Here is a 23395-nt window from a genome sequence, read left to right as displayed (position 1 = left end):
ATGAACCTATGCTGGGTCACATGTGAACATTTTCTAGGTCGTCCCTTGTTAAAAATCCGATCAAACGTATGTTGTGGCCATCCTCAGCTGGAATTCCATCTGCATATTTTGATTAGAATTTTAAGATATTTGATTAAAAATGCAAAAGAATCCCTCAGAATCGTATGCTATAATTATTAAGTTGCAGTGCATTTATAGAATAGCCTGAGTCAAAGTCTCCCATTACATCCCAAAAGCGTTTGAAACACATTCATTCTGTTGTCGATTATAAGCAAACACAAGATTGGTGAAAGCGTCTCGTCTGCGTGCTCTAAATCACAAGTAATGTATGATATTGAACAGAGTGCTTTCCAAAGTGACTACAAATCTCACTGATATTCTCCTGGAGGTGATGATTCTCTTCTTCCAAACGCACGGCATGAATACGCCGCTTTATTCACAAATTGTTTATGCTGCGTGCCAATTTTTTCCGCATAAATTGAAGTTGCTGCTTGGATGGAAAGCCGGCTATTTCCCCGTCCTTCTGCTGTTCCAAACTCCAAAGGTTTTTATTATTGAAGAATTGTATTTGATTTGATTTTAGGATGCCTTTCAAAACCTCAGCACATTTCATTAACATTTATGCATCCGGCAGATGCTTTTACAGTATAGTGAAGCAGTGTGCGAGTTCTCTGCCAATCAAACCTTTGCTAACACAACGCATTACCCATTGAGCTACGTCCAGTTTTTCCCTCCACCGTGCCAGGTCTTAATCTGCTTAAGAGTCCGAAGCGCGCATGTAAATCCATGCAGATGTGCAGCGGGAATAGTGAGGGAAGCACACGAGAGGAACGGAGTAATTCTCAACACAAAGCACAGACGCAGAGGTATTAACACGCACATTGACCCTGTCTCGTGAAATATTTCACAGAGAATTACATTCATTTGCTTCCTTTTATTTCTCCGGCTGGATTTCCTCTCGGCATCATTGAATCTCAGCTTTGAGGAGGAGAACTCGCGAGACATGACTGTGTTTGCTGTTTTCAATGGATGCAGAGACGATAAAGGTGTTTTTGTGGACAGAAATCAAAAGGAGAGGACGAGAGGCAGTGAGGAGTTCATTCCTCTCAGTGCTCGGGTGACACGTCACTGCGCTAAACAGCGGCTGAGCAGAGAGGATCATGGGAAGTGATTTGTTTAAGCTGTGACATCACTGTGTGTTTCTAACCTCTGGTGTGAGTTTGTCCTCTCCTCCGGCCGGTGGACGAGCTGTGCGTCACGTTCTGGAAGTGTGTTATCTCCATCGTGGTGTTGGTCCGGAAACTGTCCTTAAACCTTTGCATGAGAGCCTCGACGCTCTCCTGATCCTGATCCAGCGCTGAAACACACACACACACACACACACACACACACACACACACACACACACACACACACACACACACACACACACACGAGCAGTGATTTATATGAGCAGGAAAACTGCTGTAGTCACGATTATCTATTTCTGTATTAAAAAGATAAATGGGCGTGAGCGGTGCGAGATGATATACTCAGTAAACGGTTCGTCCTCAAAAGAGAAATGAGGTCATGTGAGTTCTGCATATACCTCTGTCAGTGCATTCATCTTGTCTTACCTGTTCATGAAGGTGCTCTTAAAGAGACGCTACACTTTAAACAACGGCTCAAGGATCAGCTAGTTAGCAGGTGTTTGGTGTTGTTTCTTTTTTCAAGCATAAAATGTATTTTTTCCCTGTCTGTGTCACAGATAACATTATTTGCTAGTGAAGAGATATAATCGTGGTTTTATTCAAGTAAAGGTGTAGTACGCATGTGTTTTTACAGTTTTATCACAAATACCACGGTTAAAGAAATAGTACACCCAAAAATCATAATTTTGTCATTTTTACTCAAACTGATCACTTTCTTTATTCTTCAAAAGCAATAAAGCTGCGTTCAGACCGCCAGCAACCGTGTCGCCAGTCACTCGCTACGAGGTCATTAGAAGGCGTTCCTAGCTTTGGTCGTCCTAGAAACATTTATAAACAAACCCCGCAGTAACAGACGAGAGGCGGCTGAGCTCCTTTACGCTGCTTTACTCCTATTGGAGGTCGCTTCCGAAAGTCGCTCATCATTTCCATAAAATGAGCAAATCTCAACTTTGTCGAGTCGCTAGACACGCCCACTTCCTGTTGCCAATGGTCACTATCGCTCGTGTCACTGAATGTCGCTAGGCTACCATTGAAATGAATTACATCGCCTTTATTTTTAGCAGGGTGTCGCTGGCGGTCTGAATGGGGCGTGAGTGTTGCTTGGGTTTTACACTGCTAAAGCATCCTGGTTGTTATGGCAACGAACAGACTTGTCAGCGAGCATCCTGAGACGCGTTTGGTACAGCAGTTTTGTGAACGGCCACAAAGAAAAATTGCACAGGTCAAAAACATCATCAAAAAAGGATTATATTCTATTTTCTATTCCCAAAGCCGTTGGTATGCCCTTCAAGACACTTCAAATACACAACATGAGTCATCTCAAGTGTGGTTTATGTGTTCTTTCCAAGCTCAAGAAGTCACGATTCACTAGCACAATCCACAGAAAAACCTTAGAAATCACTTTAAAAAAAACATTTGATAAAAGCCATTGGGTGTTTGAATAACACACAGGTAAATAATAAGAGTCATTAATTAATTATAATTAAGGGTTTGACTATGTAAGGGATAATGCACAGGCAGCCGGTTGTTATGGCAGAAATAAGCCCCGACAGTGTGATCAGGAACCGACGCAAAGCGGACACGATAACAGCCGGCTGCTTGTACATTATCCCGCTTATTACACGCCTACTTGCCACATGAGAAAAAAAACTGGAAAAAAAAACATTTTTACCGAATACAGTCCTTCTGCGAGGAAAAGCCAGTTAGTTTCTGTTTTAAGGTAAGAAACGACGTTCAAACATCACGAACAGGCAATTTGGTTGAATCATTTGTAAATATAATGTCATATATGTTATTAAAAGACATATTTATCATTCATTTTTGTGTAATATTAAACTGCCCCTCTCAAAATGATTTGCAGCATCCGGGTTACAGGTGTTATTAGTTTTGAGCGGATGTTATTTGAACAGAACAACCCTTGGAATGTCGCGACTGGCCAATCAGAATCAAGCACTCAAATGAGCCGTGTAATAAAGTACAATAAAACCTAAAAAGACGGTTATTATAATTAAACCATGGCTAATTTTCATGGCTAATAGACTCTTGAGATGGTATCTCTAGCCATGTTTCCATTACAGATTTGTGCAAAATTTAAGCGATGTTTTCTAAATGTCATTTAAAACAATATCGCGGAATGACTGCGTTTCCATTAAATGATGTTATGCGATTGTATTTTGATTCTTCTCACGATAAGTCATTCTCTTCTTTGTACGTTTTCTGGCAGGTTGCAAACAAACTTTAGTGCCACACTGCCACCTACTGTGATGAAAGAGTGAAGAGAAATGTCTATTTCTCTATAATGACTTATATATTCTCATATGACCTCACTGTTCCTAATAAATCTCCATACTGCACTCACTCGTTTTCCTGCATTTGAGCATCATATAAGATATTTCCTCAGGTGAATTCCTCACATCCTATCTTTCCAATGGACATGTGACTTTTTTATACGCCACGTGACTTGTAAATGCGACAAAAAGAGTTTCCATTTCAGTTTTGCGAAATATGCGTCTATGGTATTGCTTGAAAAAACACCTCATACGAGCGTGAAACTTTTTTGCGATACATGAGAGTTTTTGCCAAATTGACGCGTTTCCATTGGCCGTATTTTCAATGCGCTATTTCAATTTACGCATTTTGAAGAGTAATGGAAGCCTGTCTAATGTTGTCATAATATCATTTTATCTGTAGCTCACGTGGCTGACAAACCAAGTGCCCAAACTGACCAAATGTACGTCATTTGACATTCTAAAAAAAGTTGATCTTGAAGCAGGACTTAGTGAGAGTTGATTTTAAACCATGGGCACATGCCCCGCAAAGCTCCAAATGTCTAAAAAGCCCTTAGATTTTTCTCGAGTCATGAAGAGAACTCCTCGACGCTCACTAACTCAAATTCATTTGCATATTTAGTTTTTTGGCGCGTTTGGAAATCAACAGCACTCGCACGAGATGGCGCCGGCCGCGAGGTTTGAGCTTTATTTCCAGCAGGCAGAAAATCAGAACGCCTCAGGGGACCTCGATGTTCTGGCCCATTTGCACCGCAGCGGAGGCATTTTATATATGAAAAGAAACTCTTTCCTCTTATCGTCTGCTCCAGGAACGGGAGGAGGTGAAACAGAAGGATGCAGCGGGATGGGATGCCTCAGAAAGTCGGCAGTCATTTATCTGCCACCTCCATTAGGAAGGCCTGGAGCTGGTCCCCGCGGCCGCCGCTGTATCACAACTTCAATTAAGTTGAGCTATGCAGAGGGCCGCGCTCTCGGCGCAGGTGTAATGACTCTGGACAGGGGCGATTTCTTCCCGGAAATCTCACAGACGGATGAGACTGCGAGTGGCCGACTGTGAACCGCGCTGTCGTGGTGCCAAATGAACATCTAGACATCACCCAAAGAGATTCATTTGTGAAAACCTAAAACCAAACAGCCAAACTGATGTGATGTGCAAAACCACATTTCCAGACTGCGCTTATACTATTGTTCAAAACGTCACAGTCACATTTTAGAATAATAATAAACTATAGAAAAACATACAGTGACAAAAGATAACGATATGGGAATACGAATGAAATCTGTGTTATATTTGATCATCTTTAGTGTAATTCACAGAAAGGTTCTCTTGTCATTTCTTGAGGTCTCACCCCGAGATGAGTTCTGAAAGAGTTCACATCTATTCTGAACTCCTATCGACTGATTTCGCTTCATTATTCAGTCAAAGCATAATGAAATAGTTTTGTGAAAAATATACTTGTCCGACACGGTTCAAACGCTCGTGGAGATCAAAAGGTTTTTTAACATCATTAAAAACATTTCAGTCAAGTGACTTTAAACGTTGACACGCTACTGTACGCCTGTCGAACCAAAAATAAATGATCAATGTTAATGCTTCAACCCCCCTCCAAAAAACCCCAAAAGATGTCTCAAACCGGTCAAATGTTGATATTACTGCTGTCCTCTCGTTTGACTAATCTCTCGCTGGGGTCTACAGCACTATTGTGAAAATGCAAACAGTCTCCAAATTCATTTCTAATCGCTCCTCGTGTATTTGGCAATCCAGAAGAGAGCTGCACATCAATCTGTACAGAGAGATTTTTCCTCGAACCGGGGAAGCTGTTTTGTTGCAGAAAGATTTAACAAAGATTAGTTCCTTCCGCTGATCAAAACAGAGCTGATGGTAAAATAACGAATACATAAAACTAGAATTACCATTACGACACTGAAATCATATCATATTTTTACATACATGCTACACACTTTTACATTTTCAACAAACCATATAGAATGTGTGTGCTCCATAACATATGATAGTGTTTATGCTCCCTATGTGCTACTACGTATATATATACTGTATATATGAAACATCTTATTTTTATGATGTTATCATGTTTTATTGTGTTAGTTAGCTGTATTTATTTAGTTGTTATGGCTTAAATCAAAACAAACCAACTGCAGTTTGATTGATAGTCATTGGAATGCACAATCAATGTTCATTCTTTTTGGAACCAAACTCTTCATATCTATATGCTACTGTACTGTATATTGTAGTTTGTACTACTGTACAGTACTGTATATGCTCCATGTGATAATGTGTATGCTCCCTATATGTTCTACTATATTGCAGTATATTACACTGTATATTCTAGTTTGTACCGTATATTCTACTGTGTATGCTTCTTTAAAATCCACAAGTCTTTGCGATTTCTACCCACAATCATGTTTAATATCAAAATTCTCATTAAAGAACTCCTGTACACACTGCAGAAATAATACTGAAACATGATGCACCAGATTATGTAATGCGATTCATTTTAGCGTGGGTTGGTTTGCTTGAATATTATTTCCAGCAGTTGAACTAGCTATGGAAGAGTTGTTTGACATCGACTCTGCAGATAAAATCAAATGTAACCCAAAGGTATAAGTGAGCATGTGCTGCTCTGCTGTACACCAGAAGATAAAGAGCAAAACGTGGTAAAGCTTAATACTGGGTATTCCCTGAAGAGTCTTTGAATGTGCTCATGGCTAATCCAGCCGCAGCTAACCAAACAAATCAAGACTGGACAAGATCCACTTAAATCCTGCCCTGCCGTGACCGAGAGGAACCCGTGGAAACACAGGAGGTTAACTGCCGCATGCATATTTCATGTCCACGGCCCGTGTTTGTTCTGCTGGGATTCAGAAATGAAATCCTTAAGAGTGTGAAAGTCAGGTGTTGTCTCGTCAGACGCCGATCGTTCATGGGCCATAGGTCTCTCGGCGTCCATCTCGCCCGCGCTGTGACAGGTCATTGATCGCCCGCTTATAAATGCAATCTGCTGCCGTTCATTGGCCGTTCTGTTGTCTGTGTTCAAAATAGAATTGTTGGGTTTATTTGGCAGCTGATTTCTTACGTCCACTCGTGTGATCATTCAGGAAAGACGAGATTGGCCAATTTAATCAGCCAATAGATTCTTACTGGGCAAACTAAACATGCTGCCAAAACTGTTGAAATTAAAGTCATTTTATAGAGCTCGAGGGACGTATGAACAGAAGTGAATACGCAGAAAGGGAGAACTTATAAAAGTCTAATATGAGACAGAATTCTGTATAATGACTGAACGAGATTAATAAGCAGAACAGCGCAGGACTGAATTCTTTATCTTAATAACCGCTGCCACAGGGAAATGAAGAAAAGCTGTGTGGACGGCTTCTTAAGACGTTCTCTCATTCACATGAACAACTTTATAAAAAAAAGCAAAACGCTTGTTTCAGGCTGATGGGATCTATTAACTACACGACCTTAAAATACCTGAAATACTAAAACACGGCACAAATGCCTTTTAAATATTTAAGCACAATCAAAGTGACTTTATGCTCATTTTAACTTTTAATGTATTTCTACTCATTTTCATGAGCAACGCACCATTTGGCCAAAATGTAATTGTAACAAAGTTCAATGTAGGGAAGGAAGGAGGCGGGAACCGGCAAACATCTAAACATATTTAATCAAAATAAATAAACAATAAACAGCATTAAAACAGGCCGGCAGCCCCTCACGGACGACTGCCGGCCACACAAACATAAACAAAACATAACAACTTCCGGGCCCGGTCCTCTCTCGTCGGCAGTCCCGTCGCTCGTCCTCTTATGCTCCCTAGCTCCCCGTGAGGCATGCGGGACCGGTGCGCGTACAGCTGATACTCATAATCACTCACGCCACCGGCCCCGCCTTCCTGCCCCACGGCTCTCGTCCCACCTTCCTCGCTACAGTAATTTAATTAGATTTTAAGTTAAAAGGACTTGTAAAGCCAATGTGGATGTGCTTAAAAAGAAAGGCTTATTGTTTACAGCTGAAGACTATGGCAACAATGTCAAAGATGATCCAGTTAAACTGGACACAGGCCTCAATCATCAATCATAGCAATTAAAAATAAATTCACTTTATCAACATTATTAATCGAGTCATTTTTCAATCTATTTTTTATCCATTTTTATATATTAAAGTCCCTGTGAACCGGAAGCTGCGATCGTTTTTACTTCCGTATTTTGACGCATTTCCAAGTGAAATGGAATTTTGAATGAGAAAAATAGTGGGCGTGGCTTTCGTCTTTCTCTGCGATTTGATTGGATGTATAAAAACAGCCGTTGCATTTTGAAATTGAACTGGAAGCAGACTGACAGTTGAAGGGGAGGAGTTGACGGATGCTCCGCCCAAGCCATCTAACATACCTCATCTAAGATGGATAGTCACTACAGGAAGTACATTTTCAGATTTTAACTAAAGATGATGCCACACGATTTTTAAAAAGAGAAAGACCCACATTGATTAACTATTTACAATAAACGCTGCAATATTTCATGAAAAAATAGGCATTGTCATTTTTAATTTCACTGGGACTTTAAACAGTAAATTGGAACAATAAATGTGAATTACAGGTGTTTCAATCTATGCTGGGTTGTGTTTGCACAATTGAAATTTTATCTACAAATTTGTGTGATATGAATGCCTTCATATCAAAATACTTTTAAGATTAAAAGAAACATTTCGAGTCAAAATCTGTCCATAGCATGTTTTGAAATGCTATATAAGTTGTATATAGTTGCATTTTAATTATTTTAAGGGCTGTCAAACAACTGTTCACGATTCATCGCATCCAGAATAAAGGTTTGTGTTTACATAATATTTTACGTCTGTGTAGTGTGCATATACATTTTGTATTTATAAACACATACACATACAGTACATGCATATATAAAAAATTAATTACAAAAATTAATCAAGATTTACATATAATTAAATTATTAGTAAATATAAATAAATACATGCAAACATTTCATAAATATGTGTGTGTGTGTGTGTTTATAAATACAAAATTAATATGCACACCACACCATATTATTTAAACACAAACTTTTATTTCCGATGAGATTAAGCGTGATTAATCGTTTGACAGCCCGACTTTTATTATATTTATGTATACTTTTATTGTTATTATTTATTGCTCTTTTAGCATTGTTTTTCCCCTTCTGTCCACAATCATATCAAGTCCAGTCGCTCCATCTGTCCAGCGATCATTTAGTCTTTCAACTCAAAATCAACTCAACTCAACTCAACTTTATTTATATAGCGCTTTTACAATTTTCATTGTTACAAAGCAGCTGTACATGAGACACATTGACTACAAGCAAAACAATCAAAGTTGTACCTGCAAAAACAAGAAAAGGTTGAAAACACAGAAGACAGACACACCCACACACAAAACACTCCACACACACAACACGCACACACACCAACACACACAGACACAGACAGACACACACACACACACACACACACACACACACACGTACGTACACAGACAAGTACGCACACACACACACGCTCAGTGAGAGCACACATTTAGGATAAAGGAGAGAGAAGCACAGGTCAAATATAACAGATAATAAATTCCTATATGCAATATTAATTAAGTAAAACTTTAAGATTCTAAAGCAGCCCCCCCGGTCAGGCAGATAGTGCAAAAACAGTATGCAAACGGTGGCGAGGAACCCAAAACTCTAATCGAGAAAAAAAACCTCAGGAGAACCCAGGCCCAACCAGGGGATTCCAGTTCCCCTCTGGCAAAAGCTGCTGCCTCTGCACAAGCTCCAGAGAACTTGCACAACAAGGCTAAATAAAATAAATAAACTTAATAATAAAATAAATTATAGTTTAAGATTATCATTAATAATCTAATAGCATTTGAAATTTTGTGGTGAAGACATGTCAAGAGACCGCGTCCTTCTTTATCCAGCTCTATCATCTCAGCTCTTGTCAGGTCCCCACTTCCCATTCTCCGCTCTACCATCAGGTCAGGCCATGAACTGCATCCTGCTCGCTGTGGTAACCTTGGAACAATGAGACAAGACTGGCTGAGAGTAGAGTACTGTTCTGTACTCTTTGATGCAACAAGTACATCAGTTGTGTTTTTGGTTCCGGTTGATCTAACTAATGCAGCCTAAACCCTCTGAAGATTTATATTATGGAAGAGTAGTGTATGCAAGATTAAAAAGATGCGTCTTTAGTCTAGATTTAAACTGACAGAGTGTGTCTGCCTCCCGGACAGTGCAGGGAAGACTATTCCAAAGTTTAGGCGCTAGATAGGAAAAGGATCTACCACCTGCACTTGATTTTGAAATTCTAGGTATTACCAACTGACAGGACGCCTGAGAGCGTAATGCACGTGAAGGACTGTAATACAAAAGGAGTTCATTCAAGTACTGAGGAGCTAAACCATGTAAGGCTTTATAGGTAATAAGCAAGATTTTAAAGTTAACGCGATGCTTTATAGGTAACCAGTGCAAGGTTGACAGAACCGGGCTAATATGTTCATACTTTTTTGTACGTGTAAGAACTCGAGCTGCCGCGTTTTGGACCAATTGGAGTTTTTGTAATAAGCCTGCAGGGCAACCACCTAACAGTGCATTACAGTAATCTAGTCTTGATGTCATGAATGCATGAATTAACTTCTCTGCATCTGAGATTGACAGCATATGACGTAGTTTAGATATATTCTTAAAATGGAAAAACGCAATTTTACAGGTGTTGGCGACGTGGCTCTCAAATGACAGATTACTATCGAATAGAACACCAAGATTCTTTGCTGACGACGAGGGTTTTATGGAACATCCGTCAATAGTTAAACAGTATTCTTGGTTGTTACTTATAGCAGTTTTCGGTCCAATAAGTAACACTTCTGTTTTGTCTGAGTTCAGTAATAAAAAGTTGTTACTAAAATCAAGAACTCACGACCAGCGGAGCTCAAGTAAACAAAAACCACAGCGACAGGAAACAGGCGTAACAGTTTCAACGAGACTCTGTGTTTATTTGCCGTGTGACTCGGGGCTCTAAGCTGTCTGTGAAATCTGTCATTATTTCAATTAGAAGTTGTTTTACACACCTCCGTGCAGCAGCAGATGACATTTTTGAAAGCGATTATTTAAGATCATCCAGCAAGCTTGCGGTAATGTGAAAATGTTCACCTGTCACATCGGCGGCGAAATGACTTCGGCTGCCGTCACAGATAAACTCCACAGAGATCTGCATGAAAGGCTGGAACCAAAGGCGAATCCACCGGCTCATCTCTGGCTCCTCTGAAAGCCGCTGCCCTTTGTTTCTCCTTCACTCTCATCTTATCTCGCCGCTCCTCTTATCAGCACAGACAGCAGCTTTAAACACTGTCTTTAGGAATTGGACACAGCCAATAGCGGCGTGTCGAGGTCCACAACCAGATCTCAGAGGAGTGATGCCAGCGAAACCTTGACGATAATCCGGCAAACCCACTGGGAAGATTCTGAGGGAACCCGGGGGGCTCGGCGGGGCTGAACTGTTTGTTTGGGTTTAAGTGTTGTGTACTCTCTCCAGTGTCGCTGAGAGGCAAGAAGCAAAGCCTGAGCCATAACTCAGCATCCACTCGCTTACAATCTGAAGAACAACACGTGTGTGTACGGCAACATTCACGCAGCGAGAAGTGACAGTCAGCCTCTAGAAACGTCTCCTCTGAGAGCTCATCAATGTCAGGTGACAAACACAAGATCTGTGACCAGAAGCCTGTAGATGTCTCTGATCCCCTCATCTGAGAGACAGACCAAAATAAAACACACAACCCTGACATTAACGCTGTCAGATAAACACGCTCGGTGCTATCAATGCTCCTCTAGTGACTCTTAAAGAGACAGTACACCCTTAAACATCAGTTATGTCGTCATTTATTCACCTGTATGTGAGACTTTCTTCAGTGGAACACAATAGAAGATATTTTGAGAAATGTCTCAGTGGTTCAAAGTCAATGGGGTTCAGAGCGTATTAACATTCTTCAAAATATCTTCTTTTGTGTTCTGAAGAAGAAAGAAACTCATACGGGTTTGACATGACACGAGGATGAAGAAATGATCAATTAATTTTCCCTTTTGTCCCTTTAAGCAGTTGAGAATTTTATTTAGGGACGAAAATTCCACCGAAATGATTAGAAACAGTGACAAAACATCGAAGTTCTTAAATACTAAGAACAGAATCTGCTTTTAATGGATAAACTAAACCATTCACACTCCATATTTGAAAGAAATGGGTGTTTTGAACTGAACATGTTTTTGATCAGTGTTATATATCTGAGACAACAGCATCTTGAGGTATTTTACAGTGGTTTTCTGTAGTTTCATGAGACGACAAATGTCCACGATTCTGATCACGTTCAAAGACTTTTTTCTCCTTTTTCTTATGTATATGTCATATTGTGATAGTTACATATATCGATATTTTTACACAGCTCTACACGATACGTCATTCAATAACAATGTCTTAAAAACTGAGAAAGACCAACAAACACCCACAAACACGTTTTAAAAACTACATTTGAAGAAGCAAACCTCCTCATCACATTTTGTCAGTCCTGTTACTGAAGAAGTCATTAATTCTTGCATTACTATAACGGCATTTTTACATTACAATGATGATAATGTGTAAAGAGGATTCATCAAAATGTCATAATGCCGAAAAAAGGCAGAAATAATTACCGTAGGCACTGATCTGCAGTCTGATCTGAATTCAGTCGTTGGTGTACAGTAAATATGCTTAAAAGCTCCAGCTCAATATGTTCTCTCCAGCATCTTGCCAACAGAACAATGTCGTGTGTTTCCTCCAGCCAGACGTTCTGCTCATCATCCATCAACAATGAGCCAAATCAATCCAGAAGAGCTTCTGTCAATAACAACACTGGTCATCCAGTCATCAGAAGACACTCGTCACTATAGCAACAACACAATCACACACACACACACCATGATTACAGCCCCATCTCTGATTCGCACCTGGAGGTTACTCCACCTGTGTGAGAAATCAATCTCCGCTGCACCTTTTCTGCTCGTACGAAGTATTTCTATCAAATTCACAAGGCAGCAGACATTTACAAACTGCTCTAGTCAAACTCAATTACTTTTTAAACTTGATAGAACTTTATCAACCGGTCGAAACAGTCCCAATTAAAAGAAAACACACAATTTCTCAAAACATAACTGGTGCATATGCAAAGCACATTTCTTATCTTGTTAAATGTTAGCACACGTAAAAATAGATTATGCAAATCCAAAAGATTAGCACGGCAGGAATCTTTTCACAAACACAAGCATGTCTTCCTCAGACCATCCAATCAGATGACACCAAGCCAGCCAATCACAGCACAGCTACATTCACCTATTTACATTTACATTATATTGGTACAGTCTCATGTTGACGGCATTTTACTTTGGGAGTAAATTCCTTAAAGCGCTCATGCGATTTTTATTTTTTATTTGATCATTTTATGAAATGTCCCTTTGATTCTCATCTTTGAAAGACTTACAAATGGTCAAGACTACCAAAATGTGGATATCATTATTATAAAAACGCATAAAACACACGAGTCTGGTTGAAAAGTTTGAAAATTTGATCCCAAAATATCCACAAACAAATCTGAGGCTTTCCAGAAACGTGATGGTTTTAAACAGCGATTAACAAATATATTTAATATGTAAATCCAGCTGTGTATTTATGAACCGTGTTTTGCATTTGTGAGTCACATCGATTAAGTGAATGTGGTCATGCATTTATAAATCTTCATTTGTAAATGAGTTTGGTTATGCATTTGTGAATTTAATAAACTGAGACTTATGTTTATAAATGTTTATCAACTTTCATATAAGCTGAATGACGTTTTATCGCTTTCAGAATAAGTATGTTAGTTTTGCGTTAACAACACTGAAAAATTCACTATTTGAAGATTCATTCGTTCATAACGTACAGTCTCTCACTTCCATCATTCTGCACTTCAGCTGCTCACCAGCTGTCAGGCAACCTAAGCGCTATTGGCTATTCTAAATGGGGGAGGAGCCACTGTATATGTCCATCCCTAACTTCCTGTTTCAGTGGAAATGACATCAACGCATCTAACAAAGCTGTGCCATTCAACACACTTCAGCGGGACCCCTGCCCGGGACTTACAATTATTATTTTTTTAAATGAGAAGAATGACCTCTTGTTAAATTGTGATTACAAAAATGATCAACTAATATGATGTCCATCTAAAAAAACGAGCCCAGATAGCTCTGGTTTTGTCCTCTGTGAGTCCAGAGGACAGGATTGCTATCTATAGCCTTTGTTGTCACAGGCCGGATGAAATATAAATGTGTGTGTGCCGCTCACAGCGCTCATGCAGGAATCATACAGAGTTACATCCATATGAATGGAGATTCTCTCTGAATCACCACTGAAGAACACAAGACAATAGTGGACAGGTCTCTGGTTAGCTGTGCACGAGATATTCAAACTTCAGAATAAAAAATGACCAAACGAACAAACAATCACCAAACCAGACCAGCTATCAAGTACCCAAAACTCTTGTAAGACCACCAGAGACCAGCAACGCAGTTTAAGCTACTGACCAGGGGTGCGTTTCAAAACTTGCTGGTTAACCACCACCTTAGTAACCAAGAAACTAACTAGATACTGCCGAAAACATAGTAACTTTGTCGTTTGTACCACATTGGTTCAACAATATAGTTGATGATATCCGTTATAAAATACCCCGATCTATAACGGCTGACCACACTACACAGCCTAAATATTACTTCATTTTCTTTATTTTATAAAACCTTGCTACACACATATGTAATAACCGTTTTATAAAAGCAATAAGCCCCGCGAAGCAGTGGGTTACAGTGCATTTTAAAACAGCTGAGGGGTTTTAATGACTCCGCTTCACATCGTGCCACAACGCCCTTAGCTGTTATAAAATGCCCTGTAACCCACTGCTTCTTGGGGATTATTGCTTTAAAGTCCCAGTGAAATTAAAAATGACAAAGCCTATTTTGTGCAGCGTTTATTGTAAATAGTTTATCAATGTGGGTCTTTCTCTTTTTAGAATTAGTGTACCCTCATAATCTTGAGTTAAAATCTGAAAATGCACTTCCTGTAGTGACCGTCCCTCTTAAATGAGGTATGTTAGACGGCTTGGGCGGAGCATCCGTTAACTCCTCCCCTTCAACTGTCAGTCTGCTGCCAGTTAAGTTTCAGAATGCAACGGCTGTTTTATACGTCCAATCAAACCACACTCGAAATTCCATTTCACTCGGAAATGCGTCAAAATACGGAAGTAAAAACGATCGCAACTTCCGGTTCACAGGGCCTTTAACAACCACCAATGTATTAAAAACTGTGTAAGAAAAGGCTGAAATTTCCTTCTTTTACCCACGAACAAATACTACAGTATACACTTTAGTATTTCTATAGTAAACTAATCTTAAGATTTCAACAGTATTTCAATAGTGTTTACTATAGTACCATAGATGACATTACCATGGTAACACATGTTTCACAACAGTGCAGTAACGTGTATTTATCATACAGGCATTTAGTTTGGTTGGTTAATTTATTGTAACTATAATAATGAATATATTTACACCATAGGTGTATACTAATATTCTAATAGCACATTTCTTCATAAATAGCTCTTTGTTTCTCGAGGATGATAATGATGGATCATATGTTTTGTGTTTCTCTCTCATACAGCTCTCAACACAAACATCTCAGCTGGGAGGATTCGGTTTCTTCTGTCAACTGGTGATCCATCAACGCCCTGCTAATCTTATTAACTGCTTTCTCAAGTGCTGCTGAAATAACCGCTGACATCTCATCACAACACATCATGTAGAGAAAGTGCTTAAACTCCACCAGAAAAAAAAAAATATATATACTGTACATTACTTATTTTTACCCACTATTTATACTCTTACTACAAATACCCTATAGTAACTGTTGTAAATCCACGGTTAATTATGTTACGGCTAATAATGTCGCATCGCAACAGAAAAGAAGTCAAAAGGGGTGTAGAGAAGTCTCATGAACAGTTAAAGGGTAATGAAACCACAGAGCTCGTGCATGTGGAAATATCCAGCAGATGAGAAGTGACAGGCCGAGCCCATCGATCTGGCCCGTCTGGACCGCATGGGAAGAGCTTAATGGACTTTCAGGCCGGTCAGACGACAGACGCAACACACGTGTCAGATACACGCGTGCGCTCAACACTCTCCAGATCTACACCAACACTGAAAACATTCACACGATGGACAGATCTGAGAACAGTTTTCAGGATATTCAAAATGTAGTTTTACAATTCTCCACGTAATGCTGACATTCATACACAGCATTTCATTGTAAAGCTATGCATGAAATCGTTCAATTTAATTCTTTCTTTACACAAACGCACAAAGCCGAATGGTGTTTTTGCGGTTGGAAACACGGCAGGCTCATGACGCACAGGTACTTCAGTAATGACAAACACATGTAAGGGCGGAAATGAAGCAGAGAAGACATTATGCAAATGTAATTATTATGGCCGAGCAATTCATCAGAGCCGCAGATAATTCACTTAATGAATTGGAGTGATTTCACGTGAACTGTGTGTTGAGATGGTGCCAGCGGAGCTCTGTGATCTCGCTCTTTCCTCTCTGAGCTTTACATCCGGACATCTGTAAATAAACCTGGAGTAACATTCATGACACATTGACTGAACGCCAATAGACCCCACTGACCAAACGATTGACCGGTGGTGTTCAGTATTTGTCTAAGTAAAACACTTTTCTCCTTTATGTGTGGCCATCCTCACAAACATCCCTTTACGACAAACTTGGAGAAAAAAATCTGATTTCTAGCTCACATCTTACAGGCCTAAAGAGGATTTATATGATGCAATGTTTCGGATGATTTTCCCAGGCATCTTCCTGCGAGCCAAAGGCACGTTTTAATATTGCGCTATTCAAGTAGGTCGACTTCACAAGATCTAATGTACGTAATTTATGAGATTACAGAGATTGTGACTTGACTTTCTGTGGTCGCAGAAACTTCTTGTAAGGAAACGTTCAGGCTCCAGGCTAAAGAAATGAAATAATACCCACAGACCGCTGGCCAAAAAAACATCGACAGAACAATAGAACAATATCTGCGTTTCCAAACTCAAGGGTTGTGTTTTCACAAACTGGTGTGAATGATTGAATAAAGCAGACGGTGAAGTGAACGTTCAGTCGACTGCGGGAGTTTAGACAGAAAAGAGCAGAGCAGCCATTTCACAAATCAATGAAAAGACGACAGCAGCAGGTGTTGATCAGGGCCCGTATCCTTAAAGCGTCTATAAGAATCCTCTCAGAATCCTCTTCATTTAGCTTCAAAACTTCTTAGGAGTCTTCGCTTAAAAGAGATTCAGGACCAATCTGAGAGAAACTCTGAGCAAGGAAAAGACAAGAACTTGTATCTCAGTGAGGAGGCGGGGCTGGCCCTGTTGCTATGTATGACACACTCTTTTAAAGACTGTGATTGGTTGGTTGGCTGTTTTACTGTACTCACGCACACACGCACACACTATATATATATACTGTATATATATATATATATATATATAAATATTCTTTCTTTTTTTATTTACCATGCTGTTAATGTCAACATATTTGATAGAAAATGAACAGTGACACAATAAGTTTCTGTAAGTGTAAGTGACAGAACCAAATCATCGCCGCTGCAGCGCTGCATTTCTCCAGCTGCTAAATGTGTTGATGTAGTGATTTCTGCTATTTCTAGCGCAATGGCAGCGCTGTCTTGGAGATGTTAGCGTGTCTCGGTCACAAACATCTAATGTCACTGTCATTCAATTCAATGTCATTTTATTTTATAGCAATTTTACAATTTACATTGCATCAAAGCAGCTATAGAAGAAAACCAAAACCAAGATAAACAAAAGTTGAATACACACAAAAAACAATAAAAATAAAAAATCTGATAAACCTTAAAAGTAATATGTAAATTGTCATGCATTGCAACACATTTCTTCTCACTTTTCGTGTTTCGTCCATTTTCTCTGCTGCTAAAGAAACTCTTAAGCCTCTCAAAAGTCCTCCTCGCTAAGAGCTCTTTATGGCTGAGATGCTTTATGAATTTCTTTTTTCTTTACTAGGATCTTTTCTGTAATTCTAAGGGGAAACGCCCACATTTCTAAGAATTTTCTTAGAATTTTGTCACTAGGAGCAACTCTTTGCGCAAAGATTTTTCATGAATACAGGCCCTGATCTTCACATATACAGACGTGACTCAAGAAACCAACTGAAGAAGACAAACTGATAATAACCGTGAGTTTTTGAAGTCAAACGCCTCCTTGATGTTAAGCACCAAAGATCTAGAGGTAATGACTCAAATAAATTAGCCACACGTTCTCATTTCGCTCTCATGACACTAAAAATGTCAAATTAATAAAGTTAGGGGTCAAAAGACAAATAAGGAGGAAAAAAGGTTAATTTTTCAAGTACTTTACATGTAAATATACCCAATATATGTGTGCCCAAACAGTTGGATTAGATATGTCTATACACAGTATGTAAAATAAATCAAAAAGCATTTGGATGATGACATGAACATCTCATTATTTGTCATATGTGTGACACAGTGTCCTCGGAGGCCCGAGGTGAATTCAAGGCCCATCAAACTGCCATTTCATCATTCTTTTCAATCATTCATTTCCATCTCTATCGTTTGTTTGAAGGCTTTCAGTGGACATGATTCATTTAGACACAAATACAGTGAGATGTTCTAGAGACAGATGAGAATAGATGACCTGTGGAAAGGTTCAGAACACTTAACAGTGACAATCTCTCCAATTAAACTCACAGAGAGAGAGAGAACGCGTATAAAATATATAAATGTATAAAATCCATCAATTGAAGTCATTTTTCTTTTTTATACATGACTTCATAATTCTGATCAAATCTTTCATGTCATTTTTACAAAACTGTTTAGCATTTCTGAACAACCTGCATCCAACAGAACTGAGGATGAAGTGCATTTAACCTACAATCATTGCATCCACAGTTCTCTAGGTGTCAATTTGGCAAATCTCTTTAAAAATCTATTCAAATATGAAAATCAATTAACATCTAAAAATATTTTATAAATCTATGAAACTCTAAAATTATCTTTATACATCATGTAAATCTGAAAATCAATTAACATCTAAAAATATTTTATAAAATCTATGAAACTCAGAAATTTTCTTTAAAAAATCTATTAAAACTTGAAAATCAATGAACATCTAAAAATATTTCTGAAAATCTATAAATTAAAAAAATTCTCTTTGATAAAAATCTACAAAAACCTGAAAATCAATGAACATCTCAAAATCTTTCAGAAAATCTATTTAACTCAAAAAAATTCTTTAAAAAAATATTAAAATCTGTAAATCAATGAACATCTAAAAATCTTTGAGAAAATCTATTATACTCAGAAATTCTCTTTGAAAATCTATTAAAATCTGAAAATCAATTGACATCTATTTGTCCGTGCAGTCTATGTAGATCTATAAAGTCTGAAAGGTACAGTAGCAAAAATGTATGACATGTATGACAAAATCATACATTATGTACATAAAATGTACATGGTTAATATAAGTTGTATCAAAGTTTACTAAATGAAACCAAAATGTTTTCTACAGTTAAACTACGGTTCTTCTGTGCGCTTAATGGCAAGGATCAGGCCGGCAGCGACACGATTCACGTCACAAGAGAGAGCGGTGTGAGGAACAGAACCGTGACATTTAGAAACAGTCGGACTGTAATGACGCTGGGTTTCTTTTAATGAGTCTATGAGTGCGGTCAGAGGATAATGTTCTCGTGCCCTTTCTATCCCTGACATCCTCCAAACTTAACCACACAGGTGACGAGGAGCTGCATCATGATTGGTGGAGGATGATGCTGTGATGCTGACTTCTAATCTCTCTCTCTCTCCAAACGGTTTTATGATTTCAGAAGAAGGTCAGAAGATGATTCTGATTTGCCCATCAGACAAAGAAGAGAAAACAAACTACAGGACCTTTTAGACATCAAACAAAAAAAGTGTTTAACTTTTCAACAAGTGAGAGAGAAAACAGATTAAACGTAAACGTCTGTCCTACACTCAAACCTGAAAACCTGAAAAAACACCCGAAATATTTGTGTACCGGTCACAACACAACAGTCACAAGTTATTGAAGTTTCATTGTAGTTTTATTGATATTTTGAATTAGCTTTTTTATTTCATGTTTTCATGTTACATTTATTTTTAAGGAATTTGTTACATGCTTTAGTAATTTTAACAATTGATAGTATTCATTTATATGAATAATTTTTATATTATTATTATCATTATTGTTATCATTATTATTATTTTTACAACTAGCTATTTTAGTATATTTCCAGTTTATAATTTTAGTGCTTCGACTTACTTGAATTTACTTGAACCAATTTTCTAATTTCGTAGCATTTTTCATTTTACGTCTTTTTTAATATTTGGTGCTTTATTTGATTTCATTTCAGTTTTAGTTAACTGCAGCCATGTCAATCTCAGTATTTCTCCTGTGTACTCCACATATTTATGTGCGATGTCCATCACTGTCCATCACTGACGCATGTGCATTTTTTGCAGATGTGAAGAAAAAAAAGCTTCAGTCGAGAAACACTTCATGGCCAATTTATTCGACACATTCTGAGTCTGTAAAGTTTCTCACAGTTTTAGCACGTCTGCCCCCCGTGAATCTAATAACTAGTGCCGAAGCAAAGATCTGCAAGCCGTCATAAAAAACTTATAATGAGGTTTTATTTTTGTACTTTGTTCTCTCGACACACGGTGAGTTCTGCATTACAAAACCACTTCATGTTGAAAATCTTTCCATGCAAGAACAAAGAACAACAGCTTTCACTTTAAACGTTCAGACCACTTTCAAACATTTTACATGAACACGCTGCTTTCTGAAACAACAACGTATACTCTTCTTTTATTTACATTATTGAGTATTAGGAATAAACGCAAAAAAGCCAAGTTTGAGTATTTACAGATAAAGGGAAACGTTTCGAAACCAATGAGAACACGGGCGGGCGTCCGGCAGCTGTAATAACTTCCATCTCTACAGAATAAACTCTGGTTCTGATCTCAGTGTCTGTGAAGTAGATTTTGTGATATTTCTCAATGGCGTCCTCTTGATTTTCATTTCATAATTCACGGCTGTCATTAAAGGAATATCACTAATGTAGTAACCTAGAAGTGTCTTTATTTTCTTTCTTAACAGAGCCGTCATGTTTCGTGTGAAATCTCAACGCTGATGTAAATACACCACAGAGCTGCTGATGCAAACGGCTTGAAACAGACTCGTGTGTTTATAAATCTGATGGCACGTCATGTTAAGTTTGTTTTACATATTCACAGCATTCACACATTACACGTTCTCATATCCATGAACGTTCGTGTTTGTGTTTCTCTCCGTCCTCATCTGATGTGTTACTGTGTTTGACAACCTGAGCACATCCCGAAAAGGATGATGCACTTACAGAAAAACTACAGAAAACGGCAAAACAAACACGCACACACACGCACACAAACACAGGGTCACGGTCATTTGTTCAGTCAGCGTGTGGGTCACAGTTAAAGCTCCGGGTGTGATATCAGCTCTCTCAAACATCTGACGCTGTCATTGTGAATGTCCACTGAGCCTGAAATAAGACCGGCGTTTCTGCACAGGAAGTCAGATATCTGATACATCCACAACTTCCTGTCTCTGAAGATTTAAAGCAACACACTGAGTGAGTTTCTCACGCTGGACCCTGACAGAGCTGAGATCCATACACCAGCTACAAGCTCTGAATACTGAATGTGCTCCACTGAATCACTGTAAAACCATCTATACATGTCACAATACACAAACTGTGCTGACGCACAACACACGACTAAAGGTGCAGGACAGTTCCATTCATGTCTGTCTGTACACTCATCTAATATGATCACAACTTGTGTGTCATGCCTCACTATTTAATCTCTCTCTCTTGTTGGCTTGTTGGTGGCGACGTTGATATCGAGCGACCTTAAGTGTAGCATCGTGTTAGCTTTTTACTTCTGCCCATTGTATTTCGGCTTCAAAACAAACAAATGTTGTGTTATTCTGTAAAGATGATCTTGATAGACAAAACGTGTAAACATCATGAATCTTTGTTAATCACAGAGCTTATTTTCTGCGTTCTTCCAAAAGTCAATGGGGAAAATGCACAGGCTTTTCAATATTCAATATTGGTCCCATATTTAATTGATTGACTGTTAATATTATATTCTCAGCTCTGAAACAAGCTGTTTCCCATCCACACTGGCTGTAAAAACAGAACAGAAGTGTTCTTCTTCAGCTCAATCTAATATTGATTCAGAATCCTCATATGACTCCGTGTTAAAGCACACAAACCTGGTGAGTCGAGACAAAACCTTCAAACTGCAACCCGCAAGTTTGTTTGGTTGAAAATAAACAGAAATCAGTACACGAAACATCTGTGTTGAAAAACGTCCTCGCCTCTACGGCAATGAGAGGAATGAGATGAAAGCTGTTAGTTTGCCATCGTTTGACTTGAAAACACGTCAAGATAAGCTCATAACGTCACCCTCAATGTTAAGCTTCAAACAGAGATGGACACAGAGAGACGGACGTCACGGGTTGCAGCTTAAACCAAATGAAACCTGTCACTAATATTGAACAAATCAATCACCAATCCAGACAATAGTGAAAAATATCAAGAGGGAAATAATATGAAATGTTTCAAAATGGTTCAAATGCCTTTTAAATGTAATTTAATTGTGAATTTTGTCAGAATGAGGTTTCGCAGAAGACGTTGCCTTCCCAACAGTTTTAATCTTCAGTCTAGATAAAGGATCTATTGAGAGTTAATGGGATTCATTTCTATTCAGTAGATATGATCTGTTCATGGCTTCTCATGAAGCTGCTCTCCAGACTCTAAAGATGTTTTCTCTGCTTGTAAATGAATGAATAGAAAATGCATGAATGTGACGGACGATGAGAAGCAGAATACACAATCTTTTCTCACGCGCTTGCTTCCGCTGCACATCTGCCGTGATTGACAGCTGGAGTATTCCCCTCACAGGACACATTCATATCACACATCATCTATTATCCACAGCAGAACTTATTACTGGTTACTAGGGCATTTCTAGGTGGTTGCTAGGGTGCGTGGATGTAAATGTGTGGATTTGAATGCTTGTTTATCGTCTGATGGCTTAGAAAAGTAAAAGCACGCAGGTTTATCTGGAGATTTTTAACCGGCGGTTTTTAGGTGTTATGTAAAATACAGGGTCTGTAGTTGAATGGAAATGACGGTGTTGTTGTTCAACACTGAACACTGTGACTTGTGTCGCCGTCGCCTGAAATGTGTTTTCTGGCTGTTCGTAAACTAAAATACAACAAAGAAAAACAAGAGATTACAAGTAAAGGGAAATTACCCCTACAATCTGCAATCGGGTTCCCAGCTGAATATTCTTGTTTGTGAACGAACAAAATTGTGTTCCTGCAGATTAATTGATAGACGTTTGTTGATTCAACCCCCAGGGAACACACATACTGAAAAAAGACTGATATCACGTAATGCTCCGATTGCACAGAAATCATAATGAATGCTGGAGGTCCTGGAGCAAGAGCAGGAAAAACTCTTGAAGTATTTATTCAGCCCTGCTTCTGTTTTTCAGCATCACTCTGACACATCTCCATCCTTCACGCAGAGACACGTGCCAACATCAGCACCACCGGCTCCACATCACCACAGCCAATTACAAGCCAAATCTAAACAACAAATCTGCTTCAAAACAGCAGAACCAGCTCATCG

At 38.8% G+C, this 23395-nt stretch overlaps 1 protein-coding gene across 2 annotated transcripts in view; it reads right to left on the bottom strand.

Moving 5' to 3' along the window:
- LOC130566894 (astrotactin-2-like) overlaps window positions 1–23395 on the bottom strand; it is a 254631-nt gene that overhangs the window by 141749 nt on the left and 89487 nt on the right. The window contains exon 4 of one of the 2 annotated variants that reach the window (XM_057354717.1): window positions 1208–1357. The exons of the other annotated variant lie outside the window; for it this stretch is intronic. Coding sequence (XP_057210700.1) covers window positions 1208–1357 — 150 coding nt within the window. The remainder of the gene's footprint in view (window positions 1–1207; window positions 1358–23395) is intronic. 2 annotated transcript variants of the gene reach the window in all.

Source organism: Triplophysa rosa, linkage group LG2 (assembly GCF_024868665.1).
Source record: "Triplophysa rosa linkage group LG2, Trosa_1v2, whole genome shotgun sequence".
Lineage (NCBI taxonomy): Eukaryota > Metazoa > Chordata > Actinopteri > Cypriniformes > Nemacheilidae > Triplophysa > Triplophysa rosa.
Note: the sequence above shows the minus strand (reverse complement) of the source record. Positions and strands in the feature narration are given on the sequence as shown.